A 21,052-nucleotide genomic window follows, 5' to 3' on the forward strand; every position below is an offset into this window, starting at 1 on the left:
AGGCTGCAGGGACTCTCTGCTCTGGTGCTGGAGCACCTCCTGCCTCTCCTGCACTGACCTGGGTGCCTGCGGGGCTGTGGCTCTCATATATTCTCCTCTCTCCGAGCTGCTGTTGCACAGCGTATTTTTCCCCTTTCTTAAACACATTATCCCAGAGGTGCGACCAGAGTCGCTGCCAGGCTCAGCCTTGGCCAGCGGTGGGTCCATCTTGGAGCTGGCTGGCATTGGCTCTGTCTGACATGGGGGCAGCTTCTGACACCTTGTCACAGAAGCCACCCCTGTAGACCCCCTGCCACCAAAACCTCACCATGCAAACCCAACACACCTGTGCAGACATAAGCGTGCCATGTGAGGACACTTGGGCTTTTCCTGGCTGGAGGGGAGATTAAGGCTTGTACCAGGCCTGCCTGTACCAGTTAAGAAAAGCTCTCTCAATGCTAAAGAAGTTGTTTGCATGTGTCCTTGATATGCGGTGTGTTTATGTGGCGTTGCCCTGCTTGGGTACACAGGGGTTATCTTGCCTTAGAGTGCTAAAAGCAAAATGGGAGAAGAGAGGTTGGATTCTGTTTGATGTGTGTTGTCTGTGTCTGGAGCAGTGCTGGCACTTGGCTGTTCCTCTTCCAAATTCCTGCAGCGTGCGAGTGAGGGTGCAACTTCAAGGTTTGCAACCTGCGAGCTGGCTGTCAGTATCTGCGTGAGGTCTAAGACCATGTGGCTCATGGTTAAGGGAAAGAAAGAAGTATGTTAGTTTACAAAAAACTTCTTTTATAAGACCTTCTTGAAAATTACCTTCTGTTTTGTAATTGATTGCAGTATATAGAATGTGATCGGTTTGGAATGTTTTGTTCAGTCTTGTAAATGGTAGAGACATGGAAAAAGTGCAAGAAAGCTTATTTTATTTAAGTCCATGAGAAGAATGAGGATTTTTCAGTTAAGGAGGAAAAAAAAAAAAAGCTCACACAGAGCAATAGCTTCAAAGATCTAAAAAGTGAAATGTTATTTAAAAAAATGTTCTTGCAGGTTAATAGCTGATCTTCACTGATTACTACAGGAGGTGGGAACTGGCGTACATAAGTACTTCTGAATGTTTTGCTAGATATCCATAGGCATTTCTGGTTATGAGTCTGATTTAGGTTGCCTAAAACCTGTCTGTTCATTGATTATAGTTAGTACGACTTTTTCCTGAGTGTTAAAGCAAAACATTCAAGTCCTGTGTACTTTCTGTGTGTGAGATACAGCTAGTGAAAGCAAATCTAAGGCCCGTTTTTTATGCATTGTAATAGTTTTGGAATTCCCAAATACATTTTTGCACATTAGATAAACTCACAAACATGACATTCATAAACTATTTTGAAAATAAAAGTTCCATCAATTAACACATGCTATGTACAGTCACGTAGGTAAGTATGAATAGATACAGCCATATTTAGCTGAGCAGTCGGTTACCTCGTTTCATAAAAGGCTGTTTATTTGCATCTCTCTTACCGGCCTTTGTCAGAGACCGGGTGTGGGGCTGTGTGGGGTGGGAGCTTCTGGCCTGACACCACGAACAGGCGTCGGGCAGCTGTGGCCTGTGCCTGCCTTGGTGATCGCTTCCTGTGGTAAATATGGCTGAGGTGGCTGGAAGGCAGCAGCAACAGCTGTGCTCACCAGATTGCTAGACTGGATAGTCATAAAGTGCAGGCAGATGCTATCAAAAAAAAATAAAATAGAAAGGGAACAGAAGTGAGCGTAGAGCAGTTGCCTAGGGGAGATGCAGATGATCCTACAGCAGTTTGGGAGGCTTGAATTTTCTAAAGCTATTTGTCCCTGCCCCTTTCTGGCATTTGGTTGGTATGCTTTCACCTCTATTTTGTAACTTTTGTTGTGCATTTGGGAATGTGGTGACTCTGTGTGTGTGTGGGGATAAAATCCTAAGGAGAGATTCTCCTCCCCCCACCCCCCCACCCCCCAGCCCAGTTCTCTGTGGGCAGGAAAATATTAAGTTATAGTAAGTGCTTGGGTATGCCACCTGCCTGGCTAGTTTTGGCTGCCTGTCTGGTGTATTTTGGTGTGAGAAAAGAGCAGGGAGCCAAGAGCGAAGGCTGTTACGTGGTGGTAGCTGTACTGTCTAGATGAAGTAAAACTTTGGTAATCTTCGCTAGCTAGTTTGGAGGTGTAAGCAATAAACTCTTGCAGGGACCTTTTACTTCAAGGGCAGTAAGCAAAAAGGTTTCTTGTTCTGATAAATGAAGTGGGAGAATGCATTGCGGTAGGTCCAGCTTGGAATTACAGAGGTTTATTTGAAGACATGGTGTACTCTAGGGCTTCTCAGTCTTTCTGTAGGTGATTGTGTTTAAAGAACTGTGTTAGTTTCCAGTGAGGTACCAATATCCCCAGGGATCTTGGCCCTGATGTTCTGGGGTTAGCTCATTTAACCATCACTTGGAGGCCTGCTCTTCCAGGAGCTTGTATAGAATCCCAGCCTGACGTGCAGCATTGGGTGAAAGGATCCTGGTGTCTGTGCATCGCAGTTCCATGCCCTTCCTAACGATTTGTCTCTACTTAAAATCAGGATAGCTGTTTCCTTAGGGAGTATGTTGGCAGTCCCTTAGCTGACTGCTTGCTGGGCATGTTTGGAGTAGGAGCCTCTCTGAGGTTGACAGGATGTCACTTCAGCAGCGGGATGAGCTGTAAGGCTCTCGCTGCTTAGAATCTTTTTTTTTTTTTTCTGAGCTGTGTTTTTTAGCATGGAGTACTGTCAATCACTCTTTCTTTGAGCTATACTCATGAGCTATACTCATTCAGGATTTACAAATATAAGTTTGTAATCTTGGACACCATGAATGCTGTTAACAGGCTGAAGGAGTCCAGTGTGCTCTCTGACCTCTGTTTGCACAGCAAAGGACACCTGTACTGTTTATGTTGACACACAGGTGTTTGTTACACATGGTATTGGACTCTTAAGAACCTTCTCAAGAGTGCCAGTAATCCTTGTGCTGTGAATACCTTCCAAGAGTATAAATGAGTTGGGTGTTTTTGAGAAAGACCTTTGAAGCTTTTTTTTTGTCAGCAGTTTTGTTGCTAAACACTACGTGTAGCTTTTGCACAGCTTCCAAGTTCCAACCACAGTTAATGGTTGAGCAGCTCTTCAGTCCCTTTTCTGACAGCAGCCAGGTGCCTCTCCACGTCCCGGTGCAGGCTGAGCAGTGCTGCCTGGAGTTGCCTACATTTTAGATGTTAGGGGGTGAACACTTGAAAGGGGAAGGAACTGGAAATAACTCTTGAAGTTCTTCATGGCATTTTCAGTACATCCATTCAAATTGCATCATTTTTTTTCTGTTTAATTTTGGGTATTGTGAGATTAGAAGAAGTGAAGAGCATAAGATGCACTTTCTGTCTGTATAGGGATATAGCAGCAGGCAATGGGTGAATACCCATAGGGTTGCTTTGAAAGCACAAAAAGATCACCTTGTTTCAAGAATTTGTACCCACCGTGTGAGCATGCACGTGGAGATCACCTCTTGAGGCTGTGTTTGAAGAGCAATCTTGGGCAAATAGCCTGCCTATTTCATGGTTTTGAGAAGATGTGTAAGACAGTAACTGTGCATAAGACTGTCTGTGTTAGCAGAGCACAAGTCTAGGCAGGCTTGCTTTGCTCATTAAAATATATTGGTATAGTATACAGACAGCGTTACGAAGAGTGGAGGATAAATATCATACGTGCCTGGAAAGAGAATCAAGCTCTGTGTCCTTCCAGTCCACCTCTAGACCTCCTTCAGGAGATAAAGCATATTCAGCCTCCTTGAAGGAGGAGACAACACCCTTCTGAGATGGAGTTGGTAGGGGACCACTAGAAGCAAGCAAGGGCTGTGGCACTGACATGCTGGCAAAGAGAAGATTCCCGTGATTCTGGCCCGTGATCAAGAACTCTGTGGCTAGTGCTCCCAAACCAGAGGCTCAGAATTTTGCGTTGAGGTTCACTTTGCAGCTTTCCTGCTAATGAAATTGCTGAGGTGTGCAATAAGCAGAATGTGTTGTGGTCCTGTGGACAACTGCGCTTCAGCCAACACTTGGTATTGGTAGCAGACTCTGATACGAAGGGTATTGGTTATCCTTTAGCGTGATGTTAGTGTTATGTACTTTATCTTAGAGTTCTTAATGGCTACCAGTACTGAAGTACTCTTGAGGCCAACATGGTGGAAGCGACCACTGGGTGCAGACCTGGATGGCGTGTTGGGCTGCAGTCTGGTCTCAGAGTTGACAATGTCACTGGCTAGGTCTGTGTGTGAAAGGAAGAGCCATTGTCTTGAAGCTCTAGGCCAGCTGAATGTTAGAAAAAGTTATTTCTGGCCTCTGCAAGTGACTAATTTTACCTTGAAATTACTACTACTTAGTAATGATCAAGAAGTGAGCTTTCCTCGTTGCTTGATAAGGGTTACTTGTTTTTATTTTTGACTGTTAATGCCTTCTGTGTTTTCTATGTCATGTTCTGTTTTGGTTTTTTGCTGGAACAAAACTGTGGCAGCCCTGTCATGAAGCGAGCAGCGTTGCTTGCAAGTTTTGTCCAGTTTTTTTATTGTCTGCTCTGCTATTTTTGTTTATTAAATTGAGTATTGTTGCAACAGTTTCTGGGGAGATGGGTTGCTAGTTCTTCTTCCTCAGACTTATCTATAATCAGTTTGCGAGGAAAAGAGTGACTTTTTCTTTCTTTCCCCTATTTTTTTCCATTGTCTCGGAGTTAGCCAGGCTTCTGACGTTTTCACAAGTGTGAGAGCAAAATGTGTGATCGATGTTAAGTTTCCCCTTTGTCTAAACTCCAGTTCTGGTTAAAACTGGTTTATGATAAAAGTCTGAAGATGGATTACTTGAGCCTGGCTGCCTGGTGGTACCTGATGTTACGTTTTTGGTGTTGTGTCTTCTCCAGGAAGGCCTGGCTCTAAATGGCAGCTGGTGGTAGCAGCTGCATGTAGATATTCAAGGATCCTTTTTCTAGGAGGGTGATCTGTATTTTGTGGTTGTAGGACTGATTAGAAAGGTGCAATGATTACTTTGAAATAGCTTCAGTAAAATTGGAGAGTCCAACATTACCTATGCAGTCATGTGATTAAATTTGAGTGAAGAACTGATTCTGCGTTAAAAATTCTCTTCTGTGTGCTGGCAAGAGGGAGGGAAGGTTTTGGAAACTGCTGCAGTAGCAAAAAAGAATTGAAGGTTTCTGTGGAAAGCGTATTGATGGCATGTTGTTCTGATGCCTTATGGCTGAAGGGAGCAGAGGTTGCTGCCCATCAACCAGGTGTCCCCCCCCTACCCGCCACGAGACGTGAGAAGTGCTTTCCTCTTGTTCATCTGGAAATTCTGCATTGATTTCTGCCTTTTAAGGATGACAGGTGTTAATTTTAATATGAGTATGTGAGCTTTTAAATGTAAAAGGTACTGCGTAATGCTTTCTGAAAACGTGGCTTTGTCCTCTGGCCTAGCAAATGGTTAAGCAATGCCGCACCAAGCCAGAGCATTATTGTATGTAAATTGCCTTAGTTTTGTAGTTATATTAACACCCACTTAGGAACCTGTTGAAACAGGTATGAGTACATTGAGACAGCTTATGTTCTAATTATGGGCTAATTATCTTACTTTATGGAGATGCTTAAACGGAACGCCTCTGTGGCCTTCAGTAAGGTATTAAATGATGTGGTTGCATGTCCCTTCTACTTTCATTTTAGGTCTTCCTGGGTTGAACAAAGTGGGTGGGGTTTTTTTGTTGCTCCAGTAAGTCTCTTGGCAGGGTATTATGAACCCTGTTGCTAGCATTTGGACTCTTTCAGGGTTGGAGTAGCTTGGTCCTCTCAGGAGTCTGGTTGTAATGATCTAAGGCATGGAAGTGATGTTACAGAAAGCTCTTGCCCCACTGAGGAGGAATGGGCAAAACGGGCTTGTTCAGGTGGGAAAGCGTTGGACTACATCACGAGAGGTTCCTTCCAGCCTCAGAGATTCTGTGAAGTTTGGGTTGAGGCAGCACAGTCAAAGTCACAAAACAATGTATGTATATCACATTATAAAGGAAAGTATGGCACTAAGACTCGTACTATAGGAGACTGTTGAGAAGCTTGCAGGAAAGCTAATTCTTTCCTGGCTAAACTGGGCTCAAAGTAACAACTTCCTATACACGCAAACGCACTTTTTCAAGTTCAAAATTGTTATTTATTGTTTAAGTGCACTATACCTGAAGTACTAAATATAAGGTCTATGAGACTTTCTGAGGTTATTACTACTATTTTCACTTGAACTAGAGGGACTGAGCATCTTTTGCCTTGTGGAAGCTTCTCTAATATTGATATTTTGATTTGTATCTTATTTGGAACTCTTCTGACATGTAGCCCCTGCCATCTATGACTTGTACGTGTCCCGAGTTGATGCCTTCTGCGCTCCCGTCCCTTTACTGCATAGAACTTGTAAGCTGTTCATATTGAGTACTGAACTCCTGTCAGAACTTGCTGAACTGGTTTGCTTTCTGTAACTTGTGCTTTGACTCAGTTCCTTACTCCCTTAATATGTCCTTCGGGTTGTATTTGTTTTCTGTACCTTACAGGCTTTGCATAAACAGTCTTCCTATTTTTTCCCCCCCGAGTTAGATGGCAAGGAGCAAAAAGGCAAGGTGGGAGAGAACATGGCTGCACGTCATCTGCTGGCTAACTGGTGACTTTCTCATATGTGAATGGAGGGCCATGAAGATGATCAGGCTGCTGGAGAACCTGCCCTGTGAGGAATCACTGAGAGAGTTAGGTCTCTTCACCCTGGAGAAGAGAAGGCTCAGGGGCACCTCATCATAGCTTTCCAGTACTTAAAGGGCAGCTACAAAGAGAATAAAGGCACGCTCTTCACAGGGAGCCACGTGGAGAGGATGAGGGGCAGTGGGTGTAAGTTGCACTGGGAGAGTTTTCATCTTGATACAAGAAAGAAATTTTTTGCAGTGGCATCAACCACTGTAACAACCTCCCCAGGGATGTGGTAGAGTCCCTATTGCTGCAGGGTTTCAATGCGCAACTGGACAGGGTGCTAGGTAATCTCACCTAGGCTCCCTTTTCCTTGGGAGCTTGGGCCAGGTGATCTTTCAATGTCCCTTCCAACATGGGCTGTTCTGTGATTCTGTAAATAAACCAGGCAGTGACTGTAATTATTATTTCCAGTTAGTCAGGTGCTATCAACCAGCGTATAAATCAGTCCTCTGATGTTTCACAGCTGTTTCGGAAAGTGAGTAGAACCCACAAAGAGTGTGTGAGACTTGAGGCTTAGAAATGTCATTTTTATATACCTTTCCAAATAATTTTAGGTGCTTCTCCAGAATATGAAAGGATACTTCTTGATTTCTGCAGAGTATCCACTTTTTTTTCCTTTTTTTTTTTCTTTGGAGGGGCAGTTTTTCTCCCTCTGTACCCCACCATGTGGTGTTGCAGTGTCCCACTTCCATCAGTAGTGCTAGGGCCCATTCATTTTTTTTATGGTTTGTCTCAGCCATTCCAGCCAGCTACTTGTTTGCTGATTCAAAGTTTCTGCACACAGAGCCTTTGTAATCTGGACATTCAGAGCAGAGGCTAGAATTGTCACGTTGTACATCTTATGAAGAGTTTTCTGAGACATTAATTTGGAAATTTATTCTGGTTTTGGGGTTTGGGAAAGACTAGAAGTGAGACGGCTGGAGAATGAGAAGCCAGCAGAAGCTGGAAAATCTGGTGCGTTGCCAGTTTCCTGCAGAAACCACTCCCTGCTGTGGGAGGGCTGTCAGCAGGAACATGAAACTGTTTATTGCTGTTGATTTTTGTGAGTGCTGAGAGTTCCTGAGAAATGCGTAGTTTCCCTTTTCTCACCCCCCTCCTTCCAGGCTCTCCTGAAATCTCCACCACTGGGTCTGTTGGAGACATCTGGTTGCTGACCTGTTTCTGTGATTAGTTCCTGTGGCAACCTCATTGAAAAGCTTCGTGGCACCTTTTTCTTGCTTGTGTTAGCTTTTCAAAGGTGTCACCTCTGCTTGGAGCTGTAGAGAAGCCAAGTGAGAGGAAAATGTTTTCCTGGGCAGAGGGGGTGGGTCATAAAACTGAGAAGTTGTTTGCATTCAGATGGAAGAATCAGCAGAACAGAGGTAGGTTTGGGGATTGTAGCAGTGGCTGATTGTAGGTACTTTGTGATGAGCAGCTATGGAATGTTAGTGAGTCTTTCTTTTGAAGTAACTTCACATTCTTCTGTGTTATCTGGAGAGGAATGCAGATATTGAAAACAATCTGAATAACCAAGGAAATGGGTGAAATCCAGTTGTTTGTAAAACCTCTACTGAATCATGAGTATTCCCTCAACAATGAAGCTGTAAGAATAACTGTCTGCTGCAGAATCCACAGATAGGAAAGCAGCATCAGGGATTAGATCTTTAAAAAAACCCTCAGAAGTGCAAGAGGGATGAATTAAAAATCTGAGGACTTCACGCTGTATTTGCTCTACAGTCACTTTTTAGATGCTCTTGGATGTAGGCATTGGAATCGTTACAGCTGATCTTAACTTGCACTAATAGAAAAGACCATTTGAGGATTAGTGGCAGCTGAGCAAAATAGATGTGTTTGAATTGTACCTTTAGGCAAATACAGAGTTAGTGCAAAGAAGAAAGCACTAGTGTTATGCCTTTTTTTGTGGCTTTAAGAACACTGGCTTGTTTATCTCAAAAGGCAGATAGATGGATGGCCACTTTGCACTATGAGACCACTGTATACTAACATTTCGAGTAGGGAGAGATGGAGTAGTAACATATTCAGACATGAGAACTTGACTGGCATTCCCCTTGAGTTTGAATAGTGAAGACATACATTCATCTGAAACGTATGTTTTTGCAAGCCATCAGTTGATGCTAATAGGCATGAAAATGGAGGAGCTGTGGTAGGGTAACAGCTCTGTAGTAGGTTAAATAAAGTGAACCTTAGAGAGAGAGTTGAAACTGAATACAGATAAGATGGTTGAGATTGTCTAAAACTGCATATTTGCACTAGTTAAAGTTATCTTTCTTTTGACTGTTAAAATACTGCAGCCTGTGAGATTTTTCATTTTCACTAACAGCTGCCTGTCTTCTATAATTAGAAATGGAGTTTACTGCCTTCTCAGGAGAGATGAAAAACTGGCCACAGTGAATTTGAACACGTCTCATATCTGTTGTGTACTGCTAGAGTGTTCTGTATTTGAGAACAAGACTAAACTGTGCAAAAATATCCACAGAATGCAAATTAAGTTTTGTGTTTATAATACTTTTCTAAATTACTGTAAAGAAATGATCATATTTTATTGTTCAGTTCAAAAAGATTGGTTACTCACTTGGTCATCTTCTTGGATATTGCAGGTTAAATAATTCTTAGTGCTTTCCATTGAGCCTTGCATGCTGGGCTGAAAATTGGTGGTGCAGAAGCCGATTCATGTGTAGGTCATACACTCCTGCCTTAGATTTGGTGCTTTTTATCAGAAAAGGTGGAACAGGCTGATTACAATCTGCTACCAAAGGACTGTCAGAGCACCAAGCTGCATCTCAGACTTTTATTTCAACAAACTGAATGCACTGCATTGTTCAGGCTTCTCACTGTGAAGTTTTATCTTAGCTAATCACAGATTTCTTTCCTATCTTATTCCTGCTCTCCAGTTTGAAAAAATGCAGGCCACAGTGACAAGGTTAGTCTCATCAGAGTTGTATACAAAAGAACAGTAGTGCCTGCCTTTACTGTTCCCCTTTGTATACACCCCATCATAATAGTAATTCTTACAGCTTTAAACTTTTAATTCATTGTGTGCTGTACTCATTACGCATTTTTCAGTGCCACAGTTGTCTTCTAGGATACGGTTCCCAGTCTGTAGAAAATCTAGATCAATGACCTAATATTTAACCATGTCTAAAGCCTAGATTATTTGAACAGTCCTGTTACTCAAGCTGTGACCACGTGTGTGCTAATTATGGGTTACAGTTATTCTAATATTGGTGTAATTCTCTAATTCTCTGATTTTGAAGCCTCAGTTTTTGTATTTACTTCCTGGAGAACTGAAAGAGGGGGGCATAGCACGTATTTATGCCAAAATCCATTAGAAACAGCACTAGTCAATGAATCCCCATGAAAACACTGCTTGGAGTAGTCTTAGTTCTTAGTACGTATGAGCTGGTTTTTGTATGTATGTACAGTGCTTGATTTTAATCAGAATATTAGGAGGCATGAAACCTCACACCTTGCAGATGTGAAATGTCTGCGGCTCTGGTTGGTCAACAGAGCCACATAGCTTTCCCGACTGTTTTACAGGACTGATTTCTGTGAAATTGTGTTAATTACTACAGTTACGCACCCAGTATGGTGTTTTCCTGTTATTTTTGGATTCATGTGAAGCTAAATAGTTTACAGTTAGGCATGCATCTGAAACAGTATTGAGAATATTAAAATTCTGTTCATTGGGTGCAAGCAGGATCCTCTACTTGCCTGTCTTTAAGATAGTCCCAGTAATGTGGACTTACCATCCCCGTGAGCCAAATCATTGCCCTTGCTCTGTTTCATGATATGGGCTACTGCTGTTCTGGGCCACTTTTCTGCGATCTTCACTGATCCAAGGCTCACCTGTCCTGCAAGAGCTGTAGGGCTCTGTCGCAAGCGAGGTGTGATCTAGGGAAGACGCGTTACAAAGCGGCCCACGGCCGAGCAGCTCCCTTTTTCAGACAACAGCACAGCCAGGGAGCGTGTTGTCTTTGGAGGACAGTGTGTAGCTTGCATTATACAGCCTCAGGTAGGAGAAATACCAGGGCGCACCTCTGGTTGGAGAACAGCGACTTTTCAAATTACATGCTGCTGTAATCTTTGTTTTTGTCAGGAGGATATGTGACACCATTAAATGAGATGGAAGGAAATAATAATAATAATGAGATAAGGGAAGATCTGTTAGGAGGAGAGGAATGCCTGTTCTGGTTCCCCCTCCGCCCTCATGTTTAAATGTAGAGTAGGGCGGGAGAAAATATATAGGTCAGAAAGGTAGACTTGATAACAATGCTGTAGGGCCTCTCTACGAGATCAGCTAAAAGAGCTTGAGTAAGTGGTAGTGTCATGAAATAACTAGCGAATACTTAGTGAGAGTAGCCTGTACTCAAGAGGAAGATTTAAATTAGTTTAAAGGACAGGTTGGCCACTGTATCTAGACCAGTACCAGCTAAATCATGGGCTGATGGAGAAACACATATGGTGAGACAGTATCTTAATTACATGTGAAACTCTGGCTGCTGAGCTCTGTACTTAATATTTTGTCTGAAGTGTTACTGACTAGCATCTTAATCACACAGACTGTGTGCTATACCCACTTTCAGCCCCTAGTGCTAAGCAAATAGTAGGCTAGAATATGACAGCAGTAGCAGTATGAAACTTGTTAAGCATGGAGTTCTGTTCACAAACTGAAAATACACGCATGTGACCAAGTTTGTTGTTCTTGCTCTTCCAGATGGATGGAGGCCTGTCTGAGTGAGGAGCTGCCTCCCACAACAGAGCTGGAAGAAGGATTGAGAAATGGAGTCTACCTGGCCAAACTTGGAAACTTCTTCTCCCCTAAAGTAGTTTCTGTGAAGAAAATCTATGATAGGGAACAAACTAGATACAAGGTGAGAGCTGTTGGCCATAGATACTACTTTAGGTAGACATCTAAAATAGGAAAATGTGCACATAGAGGTACAGTGTGCAAATAAGCGGAAAGTTAGTTTATAATAGTATTACCTGAGAAACTCCACCTTTACTCTAGAACAACGATTAAGTGAGAGGGGGTGGGCTCTTGGCTTTATATCTGGGCATGGACTCATGTGAAAGAACTTGTTGTAAACAATCAATATAATTGTACATAGAAGACTTCTGACCTCTTTTCTGTAAGAGTACCATTTTCATTATCCATCTTAATGAACCTCCCTGCCATTCTTGGCAGCTGTGGTATTTTATTTCTTACTGCTCTCATCGTTGTTGCCTATTTTTATTTTAGGCAACTGGTCTCCACTTCCGGCACACAGATAACGTAATCCAGTGGCTGAATGCCATGGCTGAGATTGGTCTCCCCAAGGTAATTTCTATGTCGTACGTGCAGATAAATAATCTTAGAAAAACCTTACGTTCCATGGAAGCATTTTCTGTTGTACAAAAATCAGCAGACTTCCTCTAGTTAATTCTTCATTTTCTAGATTGACGTCCCTATAGAAATTCTCTCCTAAAACTTGCTGAAAGTTTTCATTCTGCTATATGTGTGAGTGTGATTAGGAGCAAAATAACTCCTCCTTCTGTACCGTATCCTTAATGTCACTAATCTTGCATAACATCTGCGTTACATAGTTCTTGCCAGGCATTCTTTTGAGCAGTATCTGAGCTACAGTTTGATTGTGGAAGCTTTTTTAGAAATCTATGCTAAAAGAAGCAACACAACAGAAAATAGTGTTATCTATTTCTTCGGATTTCTCTATGAAACTTTCACATCAAGTTGAAACATTCCTGGTGTAGCTTAATCAAATATAAATTATTGGCTTCACTAGGGGAATGTCCAGATAAACTCCTCTGAGCTAATCAACACTGTTGCCTAAAAATATCTGGAAGTGGGGTAGTGCTGATAGTAAAGTTGCATACATGGAGAGTAAGTAATTTTTTTTAACATGTTTTTTTTTTTTTTGTAGGCTGTGTTATGCTTAGCCTCTCCAAAACCAACATTGCGTAGTTTAATCTGATGTATGTTTTGTTTGCATACAGGCTTGCAAATTGAACACTTTATTCTTGGCAAAGATTTTGAAATAATTTGTTGAGATTTACTAGTTGAGCCTTGCTGGGATTTATGATGATTTTACAGGAACAAATTTAGGATTAGGAGATGCTGAAATACACTGTTAAGGTTGTTAGGTGAAAATAAATGAGGAGGTAGCTAGACAGAGAGAGTTGTAAGTGTCAGGTATGAGCCAAGATTTTCAGGTCTAAGTGAGTTTTGAGGGGGAGATAAATGTGTGAGGATATGTTAAAGAAACTGGGCTGGCATCCAGTACATTGACAAAGAGATACTGGCGTTTAAAGTATTTTCCCATGCAGCAGAGCCAGGGAACTGATACTGTGGAGTTGTGAGGGTCCTTCGCTTGCTCTTGCCTTTACAGAAAGAGCAATGCTATTTTCTGCTCATAGGCAACAGCAATGTATCCTCCCAGTGACTAGAACATAACGTACCTTGTCAGCACTTTCGAATGAATTGACATTTCAATATTAGCCCCTTGTGTTAAACTTTGACGCGCTTTGCATTTGAGGCTGTCTGAAAGCTTTTGGGTCCAGCTGCCTGACAGTGTAGTGTGCAGAGCACCTCAGTGCTGGTCTCAGTTTGCCTTTGTCACTGTCTTTTGCTTCTCAACCACATTTAGTCCAAACAAAATCCTCTTTTCTCTGTTCTGTTGCAAGTATTTTTTTTTTTTTTTTTCTCATCTCTTGGCTTTCACCAAAGTCCTTGCTAATGCCTCCTGACCCGGTATCTTGGTGGGCACATGGAAGAAGGGGTGTACTCGTCCATGTGTAATAGGACCTGGGCAGGAAAAGGGGCACCCTGGTTTGGGTGGTAGGAGCAAAAGAAAGGACTGGCTGGCACTTAAAGCAGGAGGAATGTCGGGCTAGGGCAGAGAAGCTCAGAGAGTTTTGTTCTGCAGGCTGTTTCATTAGTGTGCTGCAGAAGAATTGGGCTTATCACAGTTGTGTGTGAGTGTAATTCAGACTGCTAACTTTGTTTTATCTTTAGATATTCTACCCAGAAACTACAGATATCTATGATCGCAAGAACATGCCACGCTGTATCTATTGTATTCATGCACTCAGGTAAGGCGTGCTAGGCAGAAATCTAATTGCTTCCGATGTCTTTCTGCAAAGCTGAAGGGTGGGAGGGGAGAGGAGTGAACTGAAGGCTGGATGAGGGTGAATTCTCTAGCGAAACAATCTTAGCAGGTCAGAGCAAAGATACTTGAAGCCGGTATTTTGCCTTGGGCAGTGGCCAGATCAGATGCTGAAGGAAAAAGAACCAGTCAAGTATGTTGTGATTACTATAGAAGTGAGCTTGATCCCAGCTTTAGATCTAAAATGAGTTATCTCTGTAGAATAAGTCATTTGGAGTTTATAAAGCAGTGAGGAGTACGCTGCCACGGTCAAAACTAATGCTCCTTTTTGTTCAGGTTACAGCAGAGTTCCTCCCTTGCTGGCAGCTTTCTAATAGCTACTGTAGCTGCTTTATGCCGGGGTTGGCTGGCATATATTCTTGTTACATGTTCTTTGTTATATCCCGGCTGTTCCCGCCCCCCTAGTAGCCTGAATTGTGAGCAATTACCGAGCTTCCCAAGAAAATTAAGTTTGCCGTTGCTGTGATCTTTCTAGATCATAATTAAGAAAAGAAAATGAATTCATGGAGCAAAATTAATAGATGCAAACAGTCCCAGTAGTTAAGACTGTAGAATTTAATCTGTAATCTTTCATCTAGTAATACTTTTTCCATACATTTTAATTTTTTTTCAATTGCTAACCTTTTTGGCTGAAATGTTCTGTAGCCAAATTTCTCTGCAAAGGCAGCCTCCTCAGGATTTTATCAGTTTAAGTAATTTTAATTTTCAAGGAAAGAAGAGAACTCTGACATGTAAAAATAAATGTGGAAAAGGATATTTTTTTATAAAAAAAACCTGTTCTTTTTTCAGGCTTGGTGCTGAAGTATATTCCAGTTAAGAAATAAAGATCTAGAATGTGGTTTTGTTGACAGTCCATAGGTCAGAAGTGTTCCTGCCTGCTGTTTGTGTTCTGTTTTGGTGTTTGGTTTTTTTTTTTTTTTGGGGGGGGGGGAGCTGCTTAGATTTATAGAGATTGGAGATTTATATTTGTCATGTTGAGGTTGTGCTTACCCTCTGTTTTCCTTTCCAATCATGTTAAAACTGAGTTTACCAAAGGAATGTATATTTACTTTATTAATAGTTTATTTTTAATGTTCCTGTATTACCAGATATTTTAACAGAGGGTACCTTTCCACGATCTGTGCTGAGCTGGTATGACAGGCAAAAAGGAGAGGAGTTGCTTCTCCTTCCCCAGCCCCATTTGTCCTGAGCTGTATGGGTTCACCCCTCCCGTGTAGCCATCCTGTTCCTGGTCAGGCTCCAAGTGGATACTTTAGCAGCATTTCAGTAAGCCAGATCAGCTGAGCGAATGCCTTCCCTCTGCTCAGCGCTGGTGAGGCCATGCCTGCAGTGCTGCGTCCAGTTAGTACTGTGCCCAGTTCTGGGCTCCCCAGCATGAGAGGGGCATGGACGCGCTGGAGAGAGCTGGAGGAAGGGTCACTAAGATGATTAATGGACCAGAGCCACTCTCCTGTGAGGAAGGACTGGGAGAGCTGTGACTCTTCAGCATAGAGAGGAGAAGGCTCCAAGGGGATCTCATCAGTGTGTGCAGCTGTCTGATGGGACAGCAAAGGAGCTGAAGCCAGGCTCTTTTCAGTGGTGCCCCATGACAGCACAAGAGGCAGCTGGCACAAACTGAGGCACAGGAGTGTCCCTCTGAACATCAGAAAACACTTTATTTACTGTGTGAGTGACCAAGGAGTGGCACAAATTGCCTAAAGAAGTTGTGGAGTCTCCTCCCTTGGAGATACTGAAAAGCCATCTGGTCATGATCTTGGGGAACCTGGTCTTCTGTGACCTTGTTTGAGGAGGGAGCTTGAACAAGACAAACTTGAGAGCCCCCTCCTAGCTTCAGCTGTTCTGTAATTCTGTCAAGACTTCAGAGTGGTGGGCCAGTTATTAGTTATGTGCGGCTGAGGGGAGGAGGGGAGTCAGCTCACTCTTTTGGTGATTACGAGGCATTACGTGGGCTTACCTGAGTGGCTTCTTGAATCTGTATCTCCTAAAAACTACCTGTGTCGTTGTCAGAAGCACAGGGAAAAATGACTAGTTCTAATTACTTGCTTATTTTCTGTTCTAGCCTGTACCTGTTCAAACTGGGTCTTGCCCCTCAGATTCAGGATTTATATGGGAAGGTGGACTTCACAGGTAAAAAAAACAGAACCAAAACCCAAACCCAACCAACTGAAACTCCCGCTGATACATATGCTGTCTTTACCTCATATTCTACTAGGTGTTGTATAGATCAGTTAAAGGATGGCTAATGTTGATATCCTAAATGCAAATTAAATTCAAAATTAATGGCTAGTAATTTAAGAAAATTTAAGAAAAAAGGATCGATTTGAGTACTTCTGAGCCAGGCTGTTGGTTTGCTAATCATTAGTTTTGCAAGTAACGGCCTCTTTTTTTGCTGTTGTTGTAAGACATTTAAACCTTGGCTCCATTCCTCTGGGAGAAGTTTTGGTAGATGGTTCTGATCTCGCTTGATTTTAAAGTAGAGGTGCCGTTAGCTGAGTAAGAGTTTGCCAGCTGATCTGCAACAGGAGATTCCAGCACAAAGTATCACATCCACGTGCCACCTCAAGGTTTCAGTTCCTTGATTTTGTGCAAAAGTGTCAAATTCTGTGTTTTGCATTAGTGAGGTTCCCACCTGAGCACACACATTTCATTTAAAAGGTATATAAACTTCCATTATCCTGCAGAACAGTTGTTGATTGCACCTATAAAATGCTAAACTGTCAACTCTCTTTTTGAGTTACATGGTATTGCTACATATAGCAGCAGCATGTCTTGATATCCTCTGTTTGCTTTTCTGGCATAGACTCTCGGGGGGGGGGGGGGGGGGGGGGGCGCAGAGGAATGCTGAAATATTACCTGTGCATTTTCCTGACCTGTTGGCAGCTGTAGCTGAGGCATCGCAGAATAGAGTCTGTTTCCAGCTCCTTGTGAGTCACGTGTGGTTTTCTGCTGAGAAAGACTAGTATATTCTCATATGAGAATCTGGGAGAAATGTAGATTTAGGAAAGTGTGCAAAATGTCTATCAGTTCTCATTTATTTTGTTTCACTTACTGAGTTATAGTCAAAGTATTATTTAAACAGTAATTGTAATTTATTGTGGTTATCAGACATTTTTTTTGGCAATAGTTGTTGGTATAGCAGGGCTGATTCCTGATGTGTTTAAGCCCATATAACACTGTTTTAATGTGTGTTTCAGAGGAGGAAATCAGTAACATGAGGCTTGAACTGGAGAAGTATGGTATTCAGATGCCTGCCTTCAGCAAGATTGGTGGAATTCTTGCAAATGAACTTTCTGTGGACGAAGCAGCATGTAAGAAAAATTGTAGTTTTGTTTTCTGCAATTAGTCAAACTAGGAGATTAGGTATTTCTTTTTTTGGTGTTAGTTTTAGTGCCCCCTGTTGTAAGACAGTACAGTCCTTTTGATAGGCCTTTTGGAAGACTGGGAAGAGGGTTTTCTTCCTTCCCTTGTGTATTTTTATTCTTTCTGGAGCATGATGATCTAACTAGCTACAGTATTGTGCTAGGAAGTAGGCTGACTTTTTTGTCAAGAACAAATGATGGATTGAGAGGTATTTTGATAATTCTCTTGCTTCCCAGTATTTCCAGGTAATTCTTCTGCCCTTGCCAATTAAGTTCTCAGTTTTTAACAGAGCTGTTGTGTTTGGGACTAACTGGCACACTGCGACTTGTTTTTCAGTACATGCTGCTGTCATTGCCATTAATGAAGCAATCGACCATCAGGTTCCAGCTGACACTCTCATGGCCATGAAGAACCCTAATGCCATGCTAATAAATCTTGATGATCAACTGGAATCCACTTACCAAGACACACTCTACAGAGCAAAGCAAGACAAGATGGAGAATGCTAAAAACAGGGTAGATCAATTCTTCTTTCAAACCATCTGTTTGCATGCGTTACAATTTTGTATTGCAGTGTAAACTGTGGAGAATTCACAGAATGTGTGTTACAGTCCTGTGTGTATAGTGTTAGATGGGTTTACTCCTGGTGGTATTCTGGTGTGTTCCCCAATCTTCCTGTTGTAGAAGACAGCAGCAGTTGGCTGTGTGACTGTTTAGCCGTCTGAAATACGGGCCACACGGATGCAGAATTAACGTCCGTCTTTCTATGTTGGCAGTGTTATCCCTGCATTGTCATATAAATATGTTTTCTGAGCAATGAAATGATGAGCAAAACTGACTGATGCTGTCAGAAGGGGGTCAGTGTTGGTTTAGAACGCTGTGTATCAAGTGCCTAGCTATGTGTACTGCTTTCTGTGCTCTGGAGCTCTCCTGTGTGTTCATACAGAGCCATTACATTGAAATAAGGTGTTTCTAGGTTGTCTGTTCCAGAGTATGAGTATATTACTTTATATGCATTTACTTCTAGGGCTTCTTTTTGCTTGTGTAGAAGTAGCCTATCTATGACCTGTCACAACTCTATATAGATACAGTTATCCTCCCTGACCTTTTCAATGAAACAATCTATAAGAGCAAAGGAAACTGTAGAAACACTAATTTTTATTTCATCTTCAGATTGCCTCTGAAAATTCAGAGAGAGAGAGAGATGTGTATGAGGAACTTTTGACTCAAGCTGAAATTCAGGGAAACATCAATAAAGTGAACAGTAGGTATCATGCTGAAGTAATAGTCTTAATTAAAAGAGTACTGGAAAACAATACCTCTGCTTGTTCTTGCTTTCTGTAGTGCTAACAAAAGTGGAAGGCAGCTGCCCTGTTTTTCTGGGTTTTTTGTGTGTTTGTTTTACTTGGTTTGTTGGTTTTTTGGGTTTTTTGTTTGTTTTTTTTTTAACTTCTTATTAGTACATAATTGTAAGCTGAGTTCATTTTGGCTTCTGTTACCCTTCATTTAGGAAATGGATTGTCCGTGTTGCTGCCCACCCCCCCAAGTTTTTCAACTTGAGTAATGGATGCTATTTCCCAACTTCAGCCCCTTTTTCAAAGTACTACTTTGCAGTTGACTTTGAGAGTCTTCCATTTGGATTGCATACCTAATTTGCTGTCTATCAGGTCTAAGAGTATTTCTTTTTGAGCAGTAGGTTATATAAACCATGGGACTTTCTCATTTAATGTTTCTCTCAAAACTCTGCTTTACTGTTGCTAGCACATGCAGCCATATCAAAGATTGACCTAGCTTTGGAACAAGGAGATGCATTAGCACTGTATGAAGCTATGGCAACGCCAGCCCTGGGACTCCGAGGATTGCTACGTGAAAATTGTGACTGGTATTTCAAGCAGTTTTTGAGTGACAGACAACAGAAACAGGAGGTATGGAAAAGTCTAGATTACCCTGATCCAGGAGGTTTTCCCCCTGCCCCCCTTTACCATACCACTGCATACTAATCACTTGCTAATTACCTGCTTACAGTTTAGTGTTGGTTTGAAAAAGTTAACACTAGTAGAGAGAAGCATACAGTAAGCATGTATATCATTTAGTTTTCATCTCTGCATATGAAAGGCCAGTATAATGCTTGTATGTGTATATATATATATATATAATTAAAATACTTTCACCAAACCTTAAAATACTAACTCACATTTGTATAGAACCATTGTAATATAGGTGTGTCATCCCTCTCATTTTACTATTATCAGTGCCCAAATGTGGATATTTGTGTGGCAGAAACACCTACCAGAGAAGCATACGCTACTTCCACTGTGCGGAATACCACTGTACACTATTTGTAGACGTGGTGCTTGGGGACATAGTTTAGTTGTGGACTGGGCAGTGTTGGGTTTATGGTTGGACTTGATCTTAAGAGCCTTTTCCAACCTAAATGATTCTGTAACTAAGGTTAACCATAGTTTCTCATTTCAAACAGAAAAAGGAAGCATACAAGAGGTGTATGGAAGCAGGGTCAGGTGTCTCGGGAGGAAGACTTACCCCTTAGCAGAGGAGGATCAAATTAGGGACCATTGAAACAACTTGGACAAGGGAGCTGGTGGGCTGCCTTCGTGGGTGCTGAGGGAGCTGGTCTGTGTGATTGTGAGGCCACTCTAGGCAGCCTCTAAAAGTTGAGGGAGATTGAGGGAAGTTCCTGAGGACTTGAGCGTGAATGCCACCCCAGTGTCTTGAAGGGCAAGGAGAATCTAGGGAATTACAGGTCTGTCAGTCTCGCCTCAGCCTCTGGGAGGATGATGGAGCAAATAATCCTGGAAGCAATCAACAAACATACAAAGTACAGGAAAGCGGTTAGGAGTGCTCAGTGTTGGGTTTTTGAAGGGGCAGTGATGCTTGACCAATCTAACAGCCTTCTGCAATGAGATGACCGGCTTGGTAGATGAGAGGAAAGCAACGGATGTATATCTTGACTTCAGCAAGGCTTTTGACGCTGCATCCCATAATATCCTCAGACAAACTGCTGAGGTATGGGCGAAGTGGACAGCGAGGTAGGCTGAAAACTAGCTAACTGCCAGGCTCAAAGGGTTGTGATCAGCTGTGTGATGTCCAGCTGGAGGCCAGTCACTAGTGCTGTACCCCTAGGATTGGTACCGGGGCCAGTACTCGTTAACAACCCACTAATGGCTGTAAAATGGGACGGAGTGTACCCTTTGTACGTTTGCAGATTGTACGAAACAGGGAGGAGCAGTGAATACACCAGCAGGTGGTTGTGCTGCTACTCAGAGGCACCTCAACAGCTGGAGGAATAGGCCATTAAGAATCTCACCAAGTTCAACAAAGACAAATGCTAAGCCCCATACTTGGGAAAGGAATCGCCTCACGCACAAGTATGGACTGGGGATACACTGGCTGGAAGGCAGCTTTGCAAAGGAGGATAATGGGTCCTGGTGGACAATGACTTGACCAAGAGCCAGGAATATACCCTTGTGGTAGAGGAAGCCAGCAGTGTCCTGGGACGCCTTAGGAAGAACGTTGTCAGCAGGCTGAAGGAGGTGATCCTCTCCCCTCTACTTGATGCTGGTGAAGACCACCGCTGGAGTACTGCTCCCAGTTCTGAGGCTCTGCAGGACAAGAGACATGGACATACTGCAGCGAGTCTAGTGAGGGCTGAGAAACTGATTAAGGGCTCAGAGCATCTGACATGTTAAGAGAGGCTGAGAAGGCTGGGGTTCCGCATGAATGATGCGAGCTGAGGGGTGTGTGTTGCTGTTAGTCCCTT

The 21,052-nt window shown here is 42.5% G+C and overlaps 1 protein-coding gene across 2 annotated transcripts in view; it reads left to right on the forward strand.

Moving 5' to 3' along the window:
- The window catches only part of IQGAP1 (IQ motif containing GTPase activating protein 1), an 80,718-nt gene that overhangs the window by 14,483 nt on the left and 45,183 nt on the right, over nt 1–21,052 (forward strand). For both annotated transcript variants that reach the window (XM_055817874.1, XM_055817884.1), the window contains exons 3-10: nt 11,470–11,626; nt 11,995–12,072; nt 13,765–13,841; nt 15,975–16,042; nt 17,110–17,223; nt 17,612–17,790; nt 18,448–18,538; nt 19,036–19,199. In XM_055817874.1, the coding sequence (XP_055673849.1) occupies nt 11,470–11,626; nt 11,995–12,072; nt 13,765–13,841; nt 15,975–16,042; nt 17,110–17,223; nt 17,612–17,790; nt 18,448–18,538; nt 19,036–19,199 (928 nt within the window). The remainder of the gene's footprint in view (nt 1–11,469; nt 11,627–11,994; nt 12,073–13,764; nt 13,842–15,974; nt 16,043–17,109; nt 17,224–17,611; nt 17,791–18,447; nt 18,539–19,035; nt 19,200–21,052) is intronic.

The sequence above is a fragment of the Falco peregrinus genome, chromosome 1, assembly GCF_023634155.1.
Source record: "Falco peregrinus isolate bFalPer1 chromosome 1, bFalPer1.pri, whole genome shotgun sequence".
Lineage (NCBI taxonomy): Eukaryota > Metazoa > Chordata > Aves > Falconiformes > Falconidae > Falco > Falco peregrinus.